This window comes from Bombina bombina, chromosome 7, assembly GCF_027579735.1.
Source record: "Bombina bombina isolate aBomBom1 chromosome 7, aBomBom1.pri, whole genome shotgun sequence".
Lineage (NCBI taxonomy): Eukaryota > Metazoa > Chordata > Amphibia > Anura > Bombinatoridae > Bombina > Bombina bombina.
In genome coordinates, this window is record NC_069505.1 from 90,810,870 (window position 1) to 90,835,263 (window position 24,394).

The 24,394-nt window shown below is 39.7% G+C and overlaps 2 protein-coding genes across 4 annotated transcripts in view; both read left to right on the forward strand.

The window, feature by feature from the left end:
- LOC128665907 (3-galactosyl-N-acetylglucosaminide 4-alpha-L-fucosyltransferase FUT3-like) overlaps positions 1–23,826 on the forward strand; it is a 95,659-nt gene extending 71,833 nt beyond the window's left edge. For both annotated transcript variants that reach the window (XM_053720157.1, XM_053720156.1), the window contains 2 exons: positions 6,137–6,172; positions 6,254–23,826. In XM_053720157.1, the coding sequence (XP_053576132.1) occupies positions 6,278–7,345 (1,068 nt within the window). In that variant the 5' untranslated portion in view covers positions 6,137–6,172; positions 6,254–6,277 and the 3' untranslated portion in view covers positions 7,346–23,826. The remainder of the gene's footprint in view (positions 1–6,136; positions 6,173–6,253) is intronic.
- The window catches only part of LOC128665908 (3-galactosyl-N-acetylglucosaminide 4-alpha-L-fucosyltransferase FUT3-like), a 580,229-nt gene that overhangs the window by 71,791 nt on the left and 484,044 nt on the right, over positions 1–24,394 (forward strand). The gene's annotated exons all lie outside the window — the stretch shown is intronic.

The following is a 24,394-nucleotide window of genomic DNA, read 5'->3' on the forward strand; positions in this document are numbered from 1 at the left end:
AATAATTACATTGTAGCTATTGTAGGATTTATATTTATTTTACAGGTAACTTTGTATTTATTTTAGCTAGTTAGAATAGTTATTAAATAGTTATTAACTATTTAATAACTACCTAGCTAAAAGAAATACAAAATTACCTGTAAAATAAATCCTAACCTAAGTTACAATTAAACCTAACACTACACTATCATTAAATTAATTAAAAATATTAGCTACAAATAACTACAATTAAATTCAATTAAATAAACTAACTAAAGTACAAAAAATAAAAAAGCTAAGTTACAAAAAATAAAAAAAATAATTTACAAACATTTCAAAAATATTACAACAATTTTAAGCTACTTACACCTAATCTAAGCCCCCTAATAAAATAAAAAAGCCCCCCAAAATAAAAAAATGCCCTACCCTATTCTACATTAAAAAGTTACCAGCTCTATTACCTTACCAGCCCTTAAAAGGGCCTTTTGCGGGGCATGCCCCAAAGAATTCAGCACTTTTGACTGTAAAATAAAAATACAACCCCCCCAACATTAAAACCCACCACCCACATACCCCATACTCTAACCCAAATCCCCCTTAAATAAACCTAACACTACCCCCTTGAAGATCATCCTACCTTTAGCCGTCTTCAGCCAGCAAACCACTGATGGAACCGAAGAGAAGATACAGAGTGGCAGAAGTCATCATCCAAGGGGCGCTGAAGAAGTCTTTCATCCGATTGAAGTCTTCATCCAAGCGGCGCTGAAGAAGTCTTCCATCCGATTGAAGACTTCATCCAAGCGGCTTCTTCAATCTTCATCCATCCAGAGCGGAGCCATCTTCAGACGAGCCGACGCGGAGCCATCCTCTTCTTCCCGACGACTAACGACGAATGACGGTACCTTTAAGTGACGCCATCCAAGATGGCGTCCCTTCAATTCCGATTGGCTGATAGGATTCAATCAGCCAATCAGAATTAAAGTAGGAAAAATCTGATTGACTGATTTAATCAGCCAATCAGATTGAAGTTCAATCCGATAGGCTGATCCAATCAGCCAATCAGATTGAGCTTGCATTCTATTGGCTGATCGGAACAGCCAATAGAATGTGAGCTCAATCTGATTGGCTGATTGGATCAGCCAATCGGGTTGAACTTCAATCTAATTGGCTGATTCAATCAGCAAATCAGATTTTTCCTACCTTAATTCCGATTGGCTGATAGAATCCTATCGGCCAATCGGAATTGAAGGGACGCCATCTTGAATGACGTTACTTAAAGGTACCGTCATTCGTCGTTAGTCGTCGGAAAGAAGAGGATGGCTCCGCGTTGGCTCGTCTGAAGATGGCTCCTCTCCACTCCGCTCCGGATGGATGAAGATTGAAGACGCCGCTTGGATGAAGACTTCAATCGGATGCAAGACTTCTTCAGAGCCCCTTGGATGATGACTTCTGCCGCTCCGGATCTCCTCTTCGGTTCCATCGGTGGTCGGCTGGCTGAAGACGGCTAAAGGTAGGATGATCTTCAGGGGGGTAGTGTTAGGTTTATTTAAGGGGGGTTTGGGTTAGAGTAGGGGTATGTGGGTGGTGGGTTTTAATGTTGTGGGGGTTGTATTTTTATTTTACAGGCAAAAGAGCTGAATTCTTTGGGGCATGCCCTGCAAAAGGCCCTTTTAAGGGTTGGTAAGGTAATAGAGCTGGTAACTTTTTAATGTAGAATAGGGTAGGGCATTTTTTTATTTTGGGGGGCTTTGTTATTTTATTAGGGTGCTTAGACTAGGTGTAAGTAGCTTAAAATTGTTGTAATATTTTTTAAATGTTTGAAAATTATTTTTTTATTTTTTGTAACTTAGCTTTTTTTATTTTTTTGTACTTTAGTTAGTTTATTTAATTGAATTTAATTGTAGTTATTTGTAGCTAATTTATTTCATTAATTTAATGATAGTGATAGGTAAGTATTTAGTTTTAAATAGGATTAATTTAGTTAATAAGAGAAATATTATTTAGATTTATTTAATTAATATTTAAGTTAGGGGGGTGTTAGGGTTAGTGTTAAACTTAGGTTTAAGGGTTAATAATTTTATTATAGTAGCGGCGGTGTAGGGGGGGCAGGATAGGGGTTAATACATTTATTATAGGTTGTGGCGGTATAGGGGGGGCAGGATAGGGGTTAATAAATTTATTATAGGTGGCAACGATGTAGGGGGGGCAGATTAGGTGTTAATAAGTTTAATATAGGTTGCGGCGGGGTCTGGGAGCTGCGGTTTAGGGGTTAAACTATTTATTTAGTTGCGGCGAGGTCCGGGATCCGCAGGATAGGGGTTAATAACTTTATTATAGGTGGCGGCAGTATAGGGGGGGCAGGATAGGGGTTACTAGGTATAATGTAGGTGGCGGTGGGCTCCGGGAGCGGCGGTTTAGGGGTTAATACATTTATTATAGTTGCGGCAGGGTCTAGGAGTGGCGGTTTAGGGGTTAATAACTTTATTTAGTTGCGGGGGGCTCCGGGGGCGCCGGTATAGGGGGTAGAACAGTGTAGTTTAGTGTGGGTGCTTAGTGACAGCTTGTCAATAAAGCTGTCAAAAAGCCGAAGAGCAGCGAGATCGGATGAGTGATAAGTATCACAGTCCGCTGCTCATCGCCCCGTACTTGGTGCATGGCTTTTTAACAGATTTATTGATAACTTTGGCGAGATTTTTCAGGTCCGCGGCGGCGATGGTAGGCGAGCTTAGGTGGGCGTATTGGGCCGGCGAAGGCAGGTAAAGTAGATGCGTTGATAACTAGAGGTCAATATCTCTATTCGCTCAGCTGTCAGTTTATAATGAACACTGTGAACAGCTAACCAGTATCTTGAAGTTTTTTTTTGAGATATGTAGAATACTATAATAGTCTCAAGAACGTATAATCACAAATCTCTGGTGGTATATATATAATCGTAGTGGATATTTATCTACATTACTGAATATTAACAATACTCACTGATCCCTTTTAATAGCTACGCATAATAGTGTTATAATAACTGAGTGTATCATATTGTAGTGAACTACATGGTAGCGCTTATATAACAGAATTGAGAAGACGGTTGTGTATTGACATTTACAGCTTAAAATAAAATTGCATGCAAGTCTTTCAACAAACAATATTACAAGTCCAATCCGTATTAGTGGTGCTATTATTATTTACAACTCTGTGAACTGGTGATGATACAGATCTAGAATAATTTTAGAATTCAATAAGCACCAAGACCCAATGTGTATTAAAAGGATCCTCAAATGATGTGTTAAAATTGACAAACAGGATATCACACTAATGGTGTTGATACACATAATATCAACATAATAACTTAGTGGGTCTCAATGTAACGAGCTACATCGTAGCCTTATATTGCACAAGTGGGGAGTCCGATATTTATAGTTGTAAAAAGCTATAATATAAACCTATATGTATGTTTTTCAACAATTGTCATTAGAAGAACAATTTGCATCAGTGGTGCTATTATAATTTATATGTTGGGGAACTTAATAAGCACGAATACTTACTGTGCAAATATAGATTGGGTCTTCATATGATATACTAAGTTGATAAACTGGTCATTAAAATCATTATACCAATATTGTAGTTGTAGCAATATCTATAACAATACCATTAGAAATCCAGATATTAATAGTGTCCATTATTGGGAACCTATTAACCAGACCACCAGAAGCAAACCATCACAAATCAGTTGTTTAACTGAAATAAGTATCTGCTGACAATTTATTTTTAATTATACCCATTTTTTTTAAATACGTTCTAATAAAGATATATTTTTAACTTATGTGATCTTCAGTTCTCTAGTATAAATTTGTTGCAGAGTTCTCATGAGTGCTTTTTTAGTATCCTTTTTGTTCAATGTTCTTTATTGAATATAAGTTTAAGGCATCATGCACATGTCTGCAGCACTACATGACAGGAAATAGTGCTGCCCTCTAATGCTCTTGCTAATGTATAACATTGTTACAACACTGCTGCCATTTAGTGCTCTTGCTAATATATAACATTGTTACAAAACTGCTGCCATCTAGTGCTCTTGCTAATGTATAACATTGTTATAAAACTGCTGCCATCTAGTACTCTTGCTAATGTATAACATTGTTGCAAAACTGCTGCTATATAGTGCTGCAGACACGTGCATGCTCCGGAACTTACCTTCCTGCTTTTTAACAAAGGATAACAAGAAAGTGAAGAAAATTTGATAATAGAAATACATTTGAAATTTGTTTAAAAATGTTTGTTCTATCTGACGCATGAGTTTTATGTCCCTTTAAAAAGTAGACAAATGGGATAAACAGTAACTACAGGAATCAATTGCAGAGGCAGTAAATTATAATTATAAATCTATTAGTGATGTCGCAAACCTAAAAATGTGGGTTCGCGAACGGCGAACGCGAACTTCCACAACTGTTTGCGAATGGGCGAACCGGGCGAACCACCATAGACTTCAATTAGCAGGCAAATTTTAAAACCCACAGGGACTCTTTCTTGCCACAATAGTGATGGAAAAGTTGTTTCAAGGGGACTAACACCTGGACTGTGGCATGCCGAAGGGGGATCCATTGCAAAACTCCCATGGAAAATTACATAGTTTATGCAGAGTCTGCATAGATCCCCTTTGTTCAGAAATAGCAGACTTATATGGCTTTGGCGTTGCTTTTTGGTAATTAGAAGGCTGCTAAATGCCACTGCGCACCACACATGTTTTATGCCCAGCAGTGAAGGGGTTAATTAGGGAGCATGTAGGGAGCTTGTAGAGTTAATTTTAGCTTAAGTGTAGTGTAGTAGACAACCCAAAGTATTGATCTAGGCCCATTTTGGTATATTTCATGCCACCATTTCACCGCCAAATGTGATCAAATAAAAAAAAATTGTTCACTTTTTCACAAACTTAAGGTTTCTCACAGAAATTATTTACAAACAACTTATGCAATTATGGCATAAATGGTTGTAAATGCTTCTCTGGGATCCCCTTTGTTCAGAAATAGCAGACTTATATGGCTTTGGCGTTGCTTTTTGGTAATTAGAAGGCTGCTAAATGCCACTGCGCACCACACGTGTATTATGGCTAGCAGTGAAGGGGTTAATTAGGTAGTTTGTAGGGAGCTTGCAGGGTTAATTTTAGCTTTATTGTAGAGATCAGCCTCCCACCTGACACATCAGACCCCCTGATCCCTCCCAAACAGCTACCTTCCCTCCCCCACCCCACAATTGTCCCCGTCATCTTAAGTACTGGCAGAAAGTCTGCCAGTACTAAAATAAAAGGTTTTTAAAATTTGTAAAAAAAAAAATTATAGCATATTTACATATGCTGTGGTGTAGCATCCCCCCTTAGCCCCCAAACTCCCTGATCCCCCCCCAAAACAGCTCTCTAACCCTCCCCATATGCCTTATTGGCGGCCATCTTGGGTACTGGCAGCTGTCTGCTATTATTTCACAGTCAAAAAAGTTTTGTTTTGTTTTTTAAATGTACACTACTGTTACACGAGATATGAGTGGTGGCACTGGGCAAGTGGGCACAGTATACGCTGTGAGCCTGACACACATGCTGGCAGGCAGGCAACTGTAATTAGATTACACAGGAAAAAAAAAAAAAGCAGACTGATGTTCTAGCCCTAAAAAGGGCTTTTTGGGGTGCTGTCCTTACAGCAGAGATCAGATGAGTCCTTCAGGACTGTAGTGGACACTGAATACACTAGCCTAGCTATCGATGTCCCTATTAAATCAGCAGCAGCTACACTGTCCCTCCTCTCACTAAGAATGCAGCTTACAAATTAATCTAAAATGGATGCTGTCCAGGAGGTGGGAGGGTCTGGGAGGGAGGGTCTGCTGCTGATTGGCTGTAATGTGTCTTCTGACTGTGAGGTACAGGGTCAAAGTTTACTCAATGATGACGAATAGGGGGCGGATCGAACATCGTATATGTTCGCCCGCCACGGTGAAAGTAAACATGCTATGTTCGCCGGGAACTATTCGCCGGCAAACTATTCGCGACATCACTAAAATCTATACATGCCTACTTGAAGTTGTTTACAATATATTGTCATACTTATATACTGTTTTATAGTTTTAAGACAACTGTGTTATTAATATTTTAAAAGTATATTTTTCTTCTCTTATCCAACAGCCACAAAAGAAGACATCTAAGCTTTCAGATTATATGGTAAAGATGCAGTGAAAACATTTCTGAAACCTTTAGTAACATTATGGTGCTGTAACTAAGTGTGATGTTTCTTTATTTCAGACAGTTCCATAAACTGTGAAAGCCATGAATTTGATTTTTTTCAAAAATATCTTAATCTTTACAATCCTGCAACTGATATTTTCATTTATTTTGTTCTCTCTATTTTATTATACTGACAAACACAAAAAAGAAACATATAAAGTAGACAATGAAACAACAATAACTTCTTCAAAACTTGAGTCATCTTTGATACAAGTTAAGCCTCTTATTATTCTCCTTTGGACATTGCCCTATCGGTTGCAGATCGCACTCAACCAGTGCCCTTATCCCTTTGACACATCTGGTTGTTTCTACACAGTTGACCGCACTTTATACACAGAAGCTGATGCTGTTATTCTGTATCACAGAGATGTATGTAGCTCTAGAGAACAATTGCCCAAAATGAAAAGACCCTCAAAACAATATTGGATTTGGTTCAATTTAGAGTCTCCATCTCGCAGTTCCAATCTCTCATTAATGGATAACCTCATCAATCTCACCATGACTTACCAGGCAGACTCTGATATCTTCACTCCTTATGGATGGCTGGAGAAGCATGACTCACATGAAAATTTTACAATTCCTTTAAAGAAAAAACTTGTAGCTTGGGTTGTTAGTAACTGGAATCCAAACTACCGGAGGACCAAATACTATTTGGAGCTTAAAAAATACATTGAAATAGATATTTATGGTCATGGCAAGATGTTGCTTCCTAGGAATAAACAAAGAATGATTCTTTCTACGTACAAGTTCTATCTGGCTTTTGAGAACAGTATCCATAAAGACTATATTACTGAAAAACTATGGTATAATGTATTCAATTCAGGAACTGTGCCAGTGGTAATGGGACCTCCTCGTGCTAACTATGAGCGTTTTCTACCCCCAGATTCATTTATACATGTAGATGATTTTCACAGCCCTAAGGAACTGGCTTCTTATCTTCTGGAGTTAGATAAGGATGATAAAAGATACCAACAATATTTCAACTGGAGGTCTAAATTCAAGCCAGTAGGAAATACTAGTTTTGCAACCCACTACTGTAAAGTATGTAAAGCATTGAAAGAGGCCCCTGTGTATAGAACTATTCCAAGTATTGACAAGTGGTTCAAGTAATGTAATCACCAATGTGTTGTTTTTTTTATTGCTACACTGGTCCACACATTAATAATCATCAACTTTGGTAAAGTACAAACTTGATATTTTAACTAAACACAACATTTTAAAACTCTACATGCTATAGGATTAAATAAGGATTATGACCTACATTTGTTTTTATAATTTTCAAACATACATATATATGTATTTTTAATTATCCGTGAAATTTGTTTTTAATAGATACATTTATTTGTTCCCATAATCTGACTATCATTCTCATCAGTAGCCTAATTTAAATAACAAAAAAGTGAAAGGAAAAAAAATGATATTACATCTCTACTAGATGGCGATAGTTAAAGGGACATAAAACCCAATTTCTTTTCTTTCATGATTTAGATAGAACATCAAATGTTAAACAACTTTCTAATTTACTTCTATTATCATATTTTCTTTGTTTTCTTGTTATCCTTATTTGAAAAGCAGAAGTGTAAGATCAAGAGTGTGCACGTGTCTGCAGAACTATATAGCAGCTATATAGGCCCCTGTGTATAGAACTATTCCAAGTATTGACAAGTGGTTCAAGTAATGTATTCACCAATGTTTTTTTTTTTTATTTTATTATTGCTACACTGGTCCGCACATTAATAATCATCAACTTTGGTAAAGTACAAACTTGATATTTTAACTAAACATATTTACTAAAGTGTGAACTGACTTTAAAGTTGCACAATTCCAGTGACTGAAAAAACATATGTTGAAAATGATGCCATCTATTAGAAACATATTTTAGTGCAGTATTTTAAAAACACACAATCAGAAAAACAAATAGCTTATGGCTAATGTCTTCATTGGATATTAATATCCGATAAACAAATGTTGTTCCTAAAAAATAAAAGCACATAAAAAAATAAAAGCACTTTTACTTAAACAACACACTTACTTAAAATACATAATATATATATATATATTTAAATTACTGGTAGAAAAGATAAGAAGAGTTTAAGTAGTAGGCAGAATGAGGGAAAAGAGGAGAAAAAGACAGTCTTATCCAGCACTAAACTATTATACAACAATTAATATTACACTTAAAGGGTTAAATCTGAAACTGGCACTGGTAATTTTCTTGAATAATTAGGTAAAATACAAAGTGAAGGGGGGCGGAGCCTGGCGACGCAGGAAGATGGCTGCTTGAACCTCGGCTCTTAAAGGGACAGTCTAGGCCAAAATAAACTTTCATGATTCAGATAGAGCATGTAATTTTAAACAATTTTCCAATTTACTTTTAGCTCCAATTTTGCTTTGTTCTCTTGGTATTCTTAGTTGAAAGCTTAACCTAGGAGGTTCATATGCTAATTTCATAGACCTTGAAGCCCACCTCTTTCAGATTGCATTTTAACAGTTTTTCACCACTAGAGGGTGTTAGTTCACATATTTCATATAGATAACACTGTGCTCGTGCACGTGAAGTAATCTGGGAGCAGGCACTGATTGGCTAGACTGCAAGTCTGTCAAAAGAACTGAAAAAAGGGGCAGTTTGCAGAGGCTTAGATACAAGATAATCACAGAGGTTAAAAGTATATTATTATAACTGTGTTGGTTATGCAAAACTGGGAAATGGATAATAAAGGGATTATCTATCTTTTAAAACAATAAAAATTCTGGTGTAGACTGTCCCTTTAAGCCCCACACCGGAAATGAATTTAATAATCTGGTAATAGGCAGCATATTTAAAGATTAAATAGGGCAGAAAACATGTTTGAACAGCTAGCAGCAGCTTATCTCACACTGCAAAACGCAGCAATTCCCATATGAAGTTCCGGAGCATTTGCGGCCTAACCAGAGCTGAAGCCTCACCCCAGATACATCACATCCAGATCGGATACCGGAGGCTTAGAGAGGAGCGCTAGATCAGAGGAGGCACACCATAAAGCACTGAGCCGTACACCACACGCGGCAATCAGGTGTCGCGGTGATCGGGTGAGACCTAGGCGCTTACTGAGAGAGCAGGGAGCGGGCGGCCCTCAGACTGAGTTACGGCATAAACGCACAAACGGCAAATACCCATTGTTGGCTCAGCTCACACGAGAAAAGAAAAATATGAGCATCGGCAGGAGAGACCACATAATGCCCCCAAATACCTGACAAGTGAAGGTACGACAGCAACTGGGGTCAAACGCACATGGGATAAGTGCACAAACACATAGCAGAGAGTGCTGATTAGTAAATAACCATATAGTTTGGGAGGCCATAGCTCAATATATATTAACTACGAACAGCCGCTTGCATAAACATAAAGAACTTTACTCACTTCAACGGCAGCACTGTAAAAACATTTTACTTAGCACCCCAGCAATGAGCAGGAGAATACAATGACGCCAATAAACAAACAGCTACACAAGCAAGGGGTGGGCTATACTTGGGGGAAAAGACAAATATTTGGTTAAATACAGCACAGAAGTGCCTTGGTTCTGGGGGATTTTAAATAGTGCACGCCATTAGCCCAAAGCTGCATGATGTCGGCCAGAAAACGCAACAAAATAGATAAAGGCCCAAAGAGCACGGGCCTAGACAGCTTTCTCAGGCCATCTACTTCACGGACAGAGACAACAAGTACAGACATAACAACAGCTATACCATCAACAATAAATGAAGATTTCACGTCTGACTCCCTACACACAGAGCCTCTGACTCGAGAAGATCTCAATGTTATCTCCTCAAAGGCAGACATAAACGCCGTCTTAACAGAAATGAGATCTCTGTTTGGCGATTTAAAGAAAGATCTCCAACAGGTCAGCCAACAGGTCCAAACTTTGGAGAACAAACATGAAGCCTTACAGCTGCAGGTCACTTCTAACTCCCAACAAATGCAAGACCAAGAAGAGAACATACAATTCCTGCTGTCCAAAGTCGAAGACTTAGACAACAGAGGAAGAAGGAATAACATGCGAATCAGGGGTGCCCCTGAGACAGTAGGGAACACTGCCCTAGAGGGTTACCTGCAGGCGTTATTCAGAACGATAAAGGGCACGCAAAGCTCAGCAGATGTACCACTAGAAAGGGCACACAGGGCCCTGCGACCAAAGCCTCCCCCCAAGGCACCCCCAAGAGACATTATAGTTAAATTTTTAAACTACAAAGACAAAGACGCCATCTCCCAAAAACGAGAGCCCTCAAAGAGGTGATGCATGCAGGCATGCCCATACAAATCTTCTCAGACCTGAGTCAAATCACTTTACAAAAACGAAGAGAACTCAGGTTCATCACAAGTGAACTTCAATCAAACAGAATACAGTATAAATGGGGATTCCCAGTGAGCATAATTGCTACGAGAAATGGAACACATGCCATTTACAGGACACCATCTGATCTACCGAATTTCTGCAAAGCATTGGACATTAACATACTGATGCCAGATGGAGGAATAAGCGCCTCACAGGATCAAAACAAATAGACTGACAGAACTGTGGAAAGACTATCATAACTTGGAAGGTCTTCTGTACCTCGCATTCTTTCCACAACAACCCCTTAAGAGAACTTTGCTGGGTATGGTTTATTGTGTTTTATTTTATATATCTGTTATGTTTAACTGTTTGAATTTATATGTTTAGTATACAAATAAGAAAAATGTATCTGTTCTTAACCGCACATCCCTAAACCAATATAATCACCATTGAGGCGCCATATGGATATATATGGATGACCACCTTTAGTCATTAAATTAGAATGTGTAATAATTAACATTTTGTAAATGTCATATTTCAGAAGACCCCATTAGCTCCATAGTTACACTGCTAAGTGATGTCATTCCATGTCTTGCAAATATGTAGCCTTTAATATAGACAAATGGACTGCATAATTTGCTGCTACGTTTTATACACTTTACTATGTACATTTTATTTTTCTTTTCATATTTAACATCCAATGTATATGAATATATGATCCTATTACCTTACATTGAAAAATACTAACGTTTTCGGGTGTGGGGATACTGATCCCATATTCTTTTGCTCTACTTAACCTACTAAATACTGATACAACCGTGATAGGTTGCTTTTTCTTTGATTATCTACCCTTCTTTTCTCCTCTCCTTCTGCTCCTTTCCTCTCTCCCATTTCCCTGAGCTATCCAAAGCTCCCCCTCCCCTGTCAACACCTACTTCAGCTATACTAGTGACCTCTGTTAAAGTACATCAGACCCGCTAGGCTTGCATACATACCTGAGGACAGGGACTCTTGGGGAATACTCCTGTTTTCTCACATACCTTCTTCTGTATTTACAGCTGAATCTCTCCATACAGCGCCCCTCCTCCTCTAAAACCTCTACGACAAAATGCATTCACACAACGTACATGACCTGACGATCATGACCCTAAACACCAAAGGGCTTAACATTCCGGAAAAAAGATTGCATCTAATTAGAGATGCCAACAGACTTCATTGTAATATACTATTCATCCAAGAAACCCATTTTAAGAAGGGCGGAGAGCCTACTTGGCACAACCCTAAATTCCCAACCTCTTACTTTGCTTCAGGCTCCACTAAAAAAAATGGGGTGGGTGTACTAATTGACCGCACTACCCCCTTCTCCCCACTACACATAGAAAGAGACACGGAGGGAAGGTACCTAATAATGGTAGGCAGGCTGCATAACAAAATGGTCACTCTGGTCAACACATATTTCCCAAATCAACATCAAAATAAGTTTATGACCTCCCTTACTAACAAAATCCTGGAACTAAAAAAAGGTGCACTGATTATCAATGGAGACTTTAACTTTCCACTGGATCCACAGCTAGACACATCTAGAGCAACAGCATCCATCTAAAAAAAAATATAAAACAGTGTAATGCCAGATTAGAGGAACTAGCGGTCCATGACACATGGAGAATACTACACCCAATACAACGAGATTACACTTTCTTCTCACATCCACATGACCTTTTCACAAGAATAGACTACATTTTTACAGACCAATCTACACTAGTACTGGTTACAAAAGCACAAATTTTGCCTATGACATGGTCTGACCATGCTCCGGTTCTGTGCAAGTTGAGGTGGCCCACTATCCCTAATTATCCCTTCATCTGGAAACTCGATGACTTTTTGCTAAGTGGCCAAATTACCAAAACCCAGATCGAAAATACACTTAAGGAATATTTCCAACATAATAATACAAGGGATTGGATTCACCCTCACATATAATATGGGAAGCACACAAGTGTGTCCTCAGGGGAGAACTCATCAAACAGAAGGCCCTGCTGTCAAAGCAAAAGAGGATTAAGTACTCTGCCACATCATCCAAAATACATGACTTAGAAGTGAAACACAAAAAAACGCCCACAGACCCCTTAATTAAAAATGAACTCCAAAAGGCACAAATAGAATTACAAAACCAACACCTAATCGACCACCAAAAACAGCACTGAGACTGCAACAAAAATACTTTGAATATGGAGATAAACCAGGCAAACTCCTAGCCAGAGCCATCAAAAGGAAACAGCTTAAAACTCATATCCATAACATTAGAAATAAGCACAACCACACATGCTCAGATAGTTCGGTAATAGTGGAGGTATTGCGAACATATTACCACACGCTTTATAACATACAAAACGCAGGGGACATTCGAGGAGACAGGGACGGAAGCCACATAAGCATAGAAACCGACAAATACCTAGACTCACTTACATTCCCTTCACTAACATGAGAGGAGACAGATGAGTTAGAGAAACCTATTACAGCAGAAGAGGTGGCACACACTGTAGACGCACTGCCTGCAGGCAAAAGTCCGGGCCCCGACGGCTTCAGCGCTAAATATTACAAGACCTTTAAGCACATACCATCACCACACTTAGCATCTTTATTTAATACGATAGATGACACTCAGGGGTTCCCATCTTCTATGTTACTGGCTCATATCACCACTATCCCGAAGCCTGGCAAACCGCCTAACTGCCCAGAAAATTTCAGGCCGATATCATTATTGAACATTGATCTAAAAATTTATGCCAAAATTCTCTCGAATAGATTAAATAAATTCCTGCCAAAATTGATATCCCTTGACCAGGTAGGTTTTGTCCCTGGATGAGAAGCCAGGGATAATACTATCAAAGTCACCCTCCTTGCAAATTATGTACAGAATAATAACATACCAACCGTCTTTATATCTATGGACGCAGAAAAGGCCTTCGACATTGTCAGCTGGTGAATCTGGGCCAGAATTTCATAAACAACGTCTTTTCCCTGTACTCCGCTCCTTCTGCACAGGTTAAAACTAATGGCATCCTGTCAGACTCTTTCCCTATCAACAACGGCACCAGACAAGGGTGCCCATTATCACCATTATTGTTCGCACTGACAATAGAAGTACTGGCCCAAAAAATTAGAGATAATGGGAAGATAACAGGGATTACCATTGACAATCAGGAACACAAGCTGTGTCTATATGCAGATGACGTATTATTGACTATCACAAATCCCCTGACCTCACTACCAGAGATTCTTCACGAATTTGAAGAATATGGCAAGGTGTCAAATTTCCACTTGAATCAATCCAAGTCGGAAATTTTGAATATAAACCTCTCACAGGAGGAATTATCCCAATTAGCCGGTAAAAGTAACTTAAGGGTCCAAACTCGCTCACTTCGGTTAACTGTTTGAATTTATATGTTTAGTATACAAATAAGAAAAATGTATCTGTTCTTAACCGCACATCCCTAAACCAATATACCGTATTTTTCGCTCCATAAGATGCACTTTTTCCCCCCTCAAAAGTAAGGAGAAATGTCTGTGCGTCTTATGGAGCGAATGCAGGCCACACAGTGTTTTGGAGTATACGGTAATTTTGCTGAGAGCATTGCAGTGCACATTGATTCTGAATGTAGAGAGCGCAATGCTAGTGAACAGTAACACAGCCAGGGCAGGAGGGGCCGGGCTCCAGAGCCGCACTAACAAAGCTGCTATGCTATGCAGCAGTGGTGGGGGCACTTTTTCCCCTTAAATTGGAGCAAAGCACGCATTTCAGCCCCCCATGATTCAACAGTGCACTGGCCAGGGGATGAGTGCTATTGGTGCTTGAAGTTTAGAGCGGGTGAATCAGGTGGCAGGAAATCCTCACAGCGCCTGCACTTGTGTTTGGGTGGTGAGCTGAGGGTCGGGACAGCACCTAAGAGCAGCAGAGCAGTGACTGAGGTTAGTAAAGAATGCCTGGATACTATTTGATTTTCTTGGGAGTTAACATTTTTACTTTTAGACACTTTTTTTGCATTGTGGTTCCGAATTCCCAATCATTTTCCACCATGTTATTCTGCTTAAAGATCTTTTTGTGCCTTAGAACAGTGCTGACAGGGCTGTGACAAGAAAGAAAAACACAGAGGAAAATGTTTGGGAATCCAGAATCACTTTATCTCCGTTCTCCCTGCTATCAGCCATGCTGTAAATTACACCAGACACAGAAAAGCTGCTGCCGTTAGCGTGAGTTGACAGGTGGGGGAGGGGTGGGACAAATGTCAGTTTACTACCGGAGAGCAGAGGAGAGCCCTGTAAGTATCAGCTTCTATAGTGTCTGTCAGCTAGAGATAGATAAAGGAAGGCTGCCTGTTACTGCTGCTTCTTGGGACAGTTGGAATATGATATTAAAAGAGCAGTGCGATTTAAAGGAGTACCACAGGCACAGTATTTTTCTTTTAATTTTCCCAAGTTGGATTCCCTAATCTTCTGTAATCAGATTTGTAAAAGCATAATTTTAATGTATATGTGTGTGTGTATTCAGTGGTGTTTCTCTCCTACACTTTCATTGTTCTCTCTCCCCTCTTTCAGTGGTCTCTCCCCTCTTTCAGTGGTCTCTCTCTTCCTCTCTCCCTCCTCTGTCTATGTCCTCCCCCTTTCTCTCTGTCCTCCCCCTGTCACTCTTTTTACTCCACCGCTGTTGCTCTCTCCCCCCTCTGTCTCTCTCTCTCCCCCCTCTGTCTCTCTCTCCCCCCCTCTGTCTCTCTCTCCCCCCCTCTGTCTCTCTCTCCCCCCCTCTGTCTCTCTCCCCCCCCTCTGTCTCTCTCTCCCCCCTCTGTCTCTCTCTCCCCCCCTCTGTCTCTCTCTCTCCCCCCTCTGTCTCTCTCTCTCAGCCCTCTGTCTCTCTCTCTCCCCCCTCTGTCTCTCTCTCTCCCCTCTGTCTCTCTCTCTCTCTCCCCTCTGTGTCTTTCTCTCCCCTCTGTGTCTCTCCCTCCCCTCTGTTTCTCTCTCTCCCCTCTGTTTCTCTCTCTCCCCTCTGTGTGTGTGTCTCTCTCTCTCCCCTGTGTCTCTCTCTCTCCCCTCTGTGTGTCTCTCGCTCCCCTCTGTGTGTCTCTCTCTCCCCTCTGTGTCTTTCTCTCCCCTCTGTGTCTTTCTCTCTCTCCCCTCTGTCTCTCTTCCTACATCTCTCTCTCTCCATTCTCTCTCTCCCCCTCTTCTGCCTCTCTCTTCTGTCTCTCTCTCTTCTGTTTCTCTCTCTTCTGTCTCTCTCTTCTGTCTCTCTCTTCTGTCTCTCTCTTCTCTCTCTCTCTCTCTCTCTCTCTCTTCTGTCTCTCTCTCCTGTCTCTCTCTCTCTTCTGTCTCTCTCTCTTCTGTGTCTCTCTCTTCTGTGTCTCTCTCTTCTGTCTCTCTCTCTCTCTTCTGTCTCTCTCTCTCTCTCTTCTGTCTCTCTCTCTCTCTCTCTTCTGTCTCTCTCTCTCTCTCGTCTGTCTCTCTCTGTCTCTTCTGTCTCTCTCTCTCTCTCTCTCTTCTGTCTCTCTCTCTCTTCTGTCTCTCTCTCTCTTCTGTCTCTCTCCATCTTCTGTCTCTCTCTCTCTCTCTCTCTATTTTTTTTCTTGTTTTCCTCCTCTAAAAACTAGGTGCGTCTTATGGTCAGGTGCGTCTTATGGAGCGAAAAATACGGTAATCACCATTGAGGCGCCATATGGATATATATGGATGACCACCTTTAGTCATTAAATTAGAATGTGTAATAATTAACATTTTGTAAATGTCATATTTCAGAAGACCCCATTAGCTCCATAGTTACACTGCTAAGTGATGTCATTCCATGTCTTGCAAATATGTAGCCTTTAATATAGACAAATGGACTGCATAATTTGCTGCTAAGTTTTATACACTTTACTATGTACATTTTATTTTTCTTTTCATATTTAACATCAAATGTATATGAATATATGATCCTATTACCTTACATTGAAAAATACTAACGTTTTCGGGTGTGGGGATACTGATCCCATATTCTTTTGCTCTACTTAACCTACTAAATACTGATACAACCGTGATAGGTTGCTTTTTCTTTGATTATCTACCCTTCTTTTCTCCTCTCCTTCTGCTCCTTTCCTCTCTCCCATTTCCCTGAGCTATCCAAAGCTCCCCCTCCCCTGCCAACACCTACTTCAGCTATACTAGTGACCTCTGTTAAAGTACATCAGACCCGCTAGGCTTGCATACATACCTGAGGACAGGGACTCTTGGGGAATACTCCTGTTTTCTCACATACCTTCTTCTGTATTTACAGCTGAATCTCTCCATACAGCGCCCCTCCTCCTCTAACCCCCCCACCTCTACGACAAAATGCCTTCACACAACGTACATGACCTGACGATCATGACCCTAAACACCAAAGGGCTTAACATTCCGGAAAAAGATTGCATCTAATTAGAGATGCCAACAGACTTCATTGTAATATACTATTCGTCCAAGAAACCCATTTTAAGAAGGGCGGAGAGCCTACTTGGCACAACCCTAAATTCCCAACCTCTTACTTTGCTTCAGGCTCCACTAAAAAAAATGGGGTGGGTATACTAATTGACCACACTACCCCCTTCTCCCCACTACACATAGATAGAGACACGGAGGGAAGGTACCTAATAATGGTAGGCAGGCTGCATAACAAAATGGTCACTCTGGTCAACACATATTTCCCAAATCAACATCAAAATAAGTTTATGACCTCCCTTACTAACAAAATCTTGGAACTAAAAAAAGGTGCACTGATTATCAGTGGAGACTTTAACTTTCCACTGGATCCACAGCTAGACACATCTAGAGCAACAGCATCCATCTAAAAAAATAAAAAACAGTGTAATGCCAGATTAGAGGAACTAGCGGTCCATGACACATGGAGAATACTACACCCAATACAACGAGATTACACTTTCTTCTCACATCCACAAGACCTTTTCACAAGAATAGACTACATTTTTACAGACCAATCTACACTAGTACTGGTTACAAAAGCACAAATTTTGCCTATGACATGGTCTGACCATGCTCCGGTTCTGTGCAAGTTGAGGTGGCCCACTATCCCTAATTATCCCTTCATCTGGAAACTCTATGACTTTTTGCTAAGTGGCCAAATTACCAAAACCCAGATCGAAAATACACTTAAGGAATATTTCCAACATAATAATACAAGGAATTCACCCTCACATATAATATGGGAAGCACACAAGTGTGTCCTCAGGGGAGAACTCATCAAACAGAAGGCCCTGCTGTCAAAGCAAAAGAGGATTAAGTACTCTGCCACATCATCCAAAATACATGACTTAGAAGTGAAACACAAAAAAACGCCCACAGACCCCTTAATTAAAAACGAACTCCAAAAGGCACGAATAGAATTACAAAACCAACACCTAATCGACCACCAAAAAACAGCACTGAGACTGCAACAAAAATACTTTGAATATGGAGATAAACCAGGCAAACTCCTAGCCAGAGCCATCAAAAGGAAACAGCTTAAAACTCATATCCATAACATTAGAAATAAGCACAACCACACATGCTCAGATAGTTCGGCAATAGCGGAGGTGTTGCGAACATATTACCACATGCTTTATAACATACAAAACGCAGGGGACATTCGAGGAGACAGGGACGGAAGCCACATAAGCATAGAAACCGACAAATACCTAGACTCACTTACATTCCCTTCACTAACACAAGAGGAGACAGATGAGTTAGAGAAACCTATTACAGCAGAAGAGGTGGCACACACTGTGGACGCACTGCCTGCAGGCAAAAGTCCGGGCCCCGACGGCTTCAGCGCTAAATATTACAAGACCTTTAAGCACATACCATCACCTCACTTAGCATCTTTATTTAATACGATAGATGACACTCAGGGGTTCCCATCTTCTATGTTACTGGCTCATATCACCACTATCCCAAAGCTTGGCAAACCGCCTAACCACCCAGAAAATGTCAGGCCGATATCATTATTGAACATTGATCTAAAAATGTATGCCAAAATTTTCTCGAATAGATTAAATAAATTCTTGCCAAAATTGATATCCCTTGACCAGGTAGGTTTTGTCCCTGGACGAGAAGCCAGGGATAATACTATCAAAGTCACCCTCCTTGCAAATTATGTACAGAATAATAACATACCAACCGTCTTTATATCTACGGACGCAGAAAAGGCCTTCGACATTGTCAGCTGGTGAATCTGGGCCAGAATTTCATAAACAAGGTCTTTTCCCTGTACTCCACTCCTTCTGCACAGGTTAAAACTAATGGCATCCTGTCAGACTCTTTCCCTATCAACAACGGCACCAGACAAGGGTGCCCATTATCACCAATTATTGTTCGCACTGACAATAGAAGTACTGGCCCAAAAAATTAGAGATAATGGGAAGATAACAGGGATTACCATTGACAATCAGGAACACAAGCTGTGTCTATACGCAGATGACGTATTATTGACTATCACAAATCCCCTGACCTCACTACCAGAGATTCTTCGCGAATTTGAAGAATATGGCAAGGTGTCAAATTTCCACTTGAATCAATCCAAGTCGGAAATTTTGAATATAAACCTCTCACAGGAGGAATTATCCCAACTAGCCGGTAAAAGTAACTTAAGGGTCCAAACTCGCTCACTTCGGTACTTAGGGGTGAATCTCACACCAACTGCAGAAACCCTCTTTGAGGCTAACTATTAAATCTCTGTTCTCCACAATATCATGTGACCTCTCATCATGGAAAAATAAAAAAATTTCATGGTTGGGAAGAATAGGTATCATTAAAATTAATATCCTCCCTAGAATTTTATACTACCTACAAACCATTCCGATCCCTTTCCCGACACATTTTCTACAGAAATTACAGCGTATAACAGAGGAAAACATATGGGGCGGCATGAAACTTAGAGTGGCGAGGGGCACACTTTATCTTGCAAAGGATGGAGGTGGTCTTGGAGTTCCCAAACTATACACATATAAGAAAACTATAAATCGTCAGCACCGGATAGAGTGGAGCAATAATTCAAAAGGGAAGACATGGGTACAGATAGGACGCACAATTTTGAGGGTACAAAATATAGGATCTCTGGGATCGGTCTCTCCTAGAAATTGGCCTAAGCTCATTGAAATGTACCCCTTCTTCAAAGAGTTCTTTGCACAGTGGGACAAGACATTAATAGAACACCCTCATGTTTCATCGAACCCTTCTCCTCTGACCCCTTTTGTACATAACCCAGATATACTTTTCACAAGTGTGCATCAAGTGCAACTAGACGAAACACAGCTGACACAAACAGCGTTTTACAGACTATTCCTAAAACAACAAACTTAAAAAAAAAAATAACATAGAACGCAATGGACTAAAAATCCCCTGGTTCTTTCATACACAACTGCAACACTACCTACAAACACACAAAAAGCAGGGACAACTCACTAGGCAACCCACATTGTTGGAAACATTTTGCCTCTCACCAAGCACACCGGGCCATCTCATCTCCATACTTTACCGCCTGTTAACATCACATAAGGAGGCCCCATTACCAAACTTTACCAGACAATGGAATAGATAAATGGGGGCTCCCCTCACAACGGCAGAATGGGGGAAAATATTCCATATCCATACTAAGGCCTCAGTCTCAGCCAGACTCCTTGAGTCTAATTATAAATTCCTCTCCCGCTGGTATCTCACTCCAGATAAAATCAAGAAAGTATATAAACACACGGACGGGAAATGCTGGAGGGGATGTGGGGAACAGGGAACACTTTCACATATTTGGTGGAACTGCAGCCTACTCGATAAATACTGGCAGGACGTTCTAGATATTGTAGACTCTAAACTAAAGATAACAATAGACAAAAGACCAAGCCTTTTACTTTTCCATAACCTCCCCAAACTTTTGGACAAACCAAAAAAACATCTTTTGTATATAATGCTCAATAGTGCAAAATCACTGATAGCCAGGCATTGGAAATCAATAAAGGTCCCAAAGCCCAATGACTTTTAAACCCAAGTTGACAGACACCTGCAACTAGAAAGGTATAGATATCTTAGAGATGATAAAGCTGAGATACATGAATACATGAAGGAAATATGGGGCTCTCAGCTCTCTTAGACGACTAAATACCTCAGCATGATTGCGGGTCCAAGGAACAACAGAAATATAGCCTAGATAGTAGGATTACCCCATCCCCCAACCTCCCCTTTCTCCAACTTGCCCTCTTCCCTTCAACCACCCCCCCTTCTTTCTCTTCTTTTTCTTCTTTCTTTTCCTCTCCATTTTTGGTGTCACTCACCATTTTGGGCCAAAACCTGGCACAAGTCGGGACAGGATTAAACCATTTGGTGTGCGTTATAACACCTTACTAATCTTTGTTTTTGCAATTGGGTTTGTTAAGATCAATGCATGTATGTGAGAGCCCTTGGGAGAATAACTATGTGGAGACCAGGTTTATTATTATAAGCACAGAGACAATAAGTTCCACATAAGAACCTTGAGAGTACGCTGGAATTACCCTCTGCTACATTTAGAGACATTTAAGCTATACAGACATGGAACACCAGGAAGGTCATTAAGTAAGCTCGATGAAGAATACTCTCTTACCACTCATATTGGTTATTGTATGCAGAGCCCCCAGGGACTCACTTGTTGGTTTCTGTTATTTGTATTTTATGTTGTATTGTTCTTTCAGGCAACAAATAAAGCTTTTGAAAACTTAAAAAAAAAAAAAATACAAAGTGAAGACTATGACATTCTATTTACCCTTGATGTAGTTAGTCTAGACACAGCAATCCCCCATGAAGCAGGCATATCCTCAGTAATATGCCTCGATTTATCAAAGTCTGATGAAACTGATCCGACAGTGTGGATCAGGTCTGCCAGACCTCGCTGAATACAGAGAGCAATACGCTCTCCGCCTTTAACATTGCACCAGCAGCTCACAAGAGCTGTTGGTGCAACGCTGCCCCCTGCAGACTCGCGGCCAATGGACCGCCAGCAGGGTGTGTCAATCAACCCAATTGTACTCGATCGGGTTGAATTCCGTTGATGTCTGTCCGCCTGCTCAGAGCAGGTGGACAGGGTTATGGAGCAGCAGTCTTTAGACCGCTGCTTCATAACTGGTGTTTCTGGCGAGTCTGAAGACTCGCCAGAAACACGGGCCGTCAATCTCCTTTCAGAGTTTGATAGATAGGCCCCATAAAATTGATAAAACAAGAGACACATTTCTCTATGCCCAAATGACAATTTATTGAGGACCTTTTAAATATAGTACTGTATCTGAACTACTTTCTTTCCATTACACTTTTTACCTCCAAAAAAGTAACGACCATGGGCTCTATTGTGGCCCCTTCATAGGCCAATATTTTCGTCAGCCAATTTGAAAAAAGATATGTATATACTAACATGACCCTCCAATCAAGTTGCAAGCTTTGGCTTCGTTTTATAGATGACGTATTTGGTGTGTGGTTGGGGGGCACATTAACCACATTGCAGGAATTTGTGGATGAATTAAATAGAAGTACAGACAGTCTGAGATTCACTTTGAATCACTCAGAACCAAGCATACGTTATTTGGATACAGTAGTATACAAAAAAGACTGCATACTAACTACTGACCTATATAATAAACCCACTGATCGTAATACACTTTTACATTATGACAGTTACCACCCTAAACAAGTTTTTAACTCCCCAAGTGTTCGTTAGAACATTGAGAAAAGTGAAGGATAAAAACCTTCAACCAATAAGACTAGAACAGATGGCCGCCAAGTTTAAACAAAGGGGATATCCCAAATCTTTAATAACAAACTGCAAACAAGATGTGCTAACTGAGGGGGGAGAATGCAATACAGTAACAAGGTGTAATATATCATATTATATTATGTTTAGTGAAAGAATATCTGGCATCATCAAGAAACACTGGTATTTGCTAAGAAAATATAATTCTAACATGAATGAATTCTATTATCCCCTATTCACTCATATAAGAGAGTGAAAAACCTTAGGGACATGCTGATAAAGGCAGATATGGGAACAATGAGGGAAGAAAAAATAAATTATTTATCTACCCCCAATAAGGGATCATATCCTTGCCTCCACTATGCACAATGTGATTCAATGATAAAGGGTAAATATGTAGCACAAGTGAATGATAGAAAAAGAAGAGAGATAAATGGTTTTTACACAGGTGACACTGATCATATGGTGTACTTACTGAAATGCCCATGTGGGCGGGGCTATGTGGGCAAGACCATACACCCCATTAAAGATAGAATCAGTGCCCACAAATCTTTTATTAGGTGCGGGGATAGGACCCTCCCAGTCTCTGCCCATTTTATTGAGGCAGGGCCCACAGTCAGCCAGCTTAGGTTCCAGATTATAGATCACATCCCAAAACTAATAAGGGGTGGGGATAGTGAATTGTTACTGAAAAGGAGAGAAGTTTGGTGGACACACAATTTTAAAACTCTACATGCTATAGGATTAAATAAGGATTATGACCTACATTTGTTTTTATAATTTTCAAACATACATATATATATGTATTTTTAATTGTCCGTGAATTTTTTTTTTAATAGATACATTTATTGTTCCCATAATCTGACTATCAATCTATCAGTAGCCTAATTTAAATAACAAAAAAGTGAAAGGAAAAAAGTATGTTTAAAATTAAAAATTGTATTACATCTCCACTAGATGGCAATAGTTAAAGGGACATAAAACCCAATTTTTTTTCTTTCATGATTTAGATAGAACATCAAATTTTAAACAACTTTCGGATTTACTTCTGTTATCATATTTTCTTTATTTTCTTGTTATCCTTATTTGAAAAGCAGAAATGTAAGCTTAAGAGTGTGCACGTATCTGCATCACTATATAGCATCAGTTTTGCAATAACATTAGCTGGAACACTAGATGGCAGCACTATTTCCTGTCATGTAGGTCTTCAGGCATGTGCACGCTACCTACCTAGGTATCAATTCAACAAAGAATAACATGATAATAGAAGTAAATTGGAAACGTTTTAAAAATTATATTCTCTATCTGAATCATGAAATAATTTGTTTGGATTTAATGTCCCTTTAATGTGAAAAGTATATGTTACAAGGAGTGAACAGGTTAAATAATAAATTACCAAACAGGGGCTATATATGTTAGTGTTCTATAGCATGACTAAGGGTCAGATAGACCCGAAACATTGCTGCTTTCTGTCTGCATGTCACTTTGAATAAAGACTACACTTTGATGAATTGTTGGTGCTGACGTCTTCCTTTTGGATTTTCTTCTTTATGTATATTACAGGTAGAAAAGATAAGAAGAGTTTACGTAGTAGGCAGAATGAGGAAAAAAGAGGGGAAAAATGGGAAAAAGGAGTCTTATTCAGCACTAAACTATTATACAACAATTAATATTAAACTTAAAGGGTTAAATCTGAAACCGTAATACTAACAGCCAGTTATATTCAATAATAAATTTATATTTGGTGCTAAATACAAACAATTACAGAAACAGCAGCAGTATTCAAAATAAATGCTACGACAAGGGGCCCCTTAATAATTGCAATCTGCAAATTTGCAAACAATAGCCTGAATAGAGATGGTATTAAATCCGTTGTAGGACATATATTGCAATAGAGATCCCCTTTAGATAGCAGTGGCTATTTGTTAACACCAGTTCACAGTCACTGTGCTGTGGGACTTTGTTTCACTTTAGTAGCTTGTTTAATTTTATTCAAGTCCTTTTTACAGAATTTTGACGTTTGCATTTTTCTTAACCACCTTTATTTTAATACTAAGTATCATTTCTCTATTAACCCTT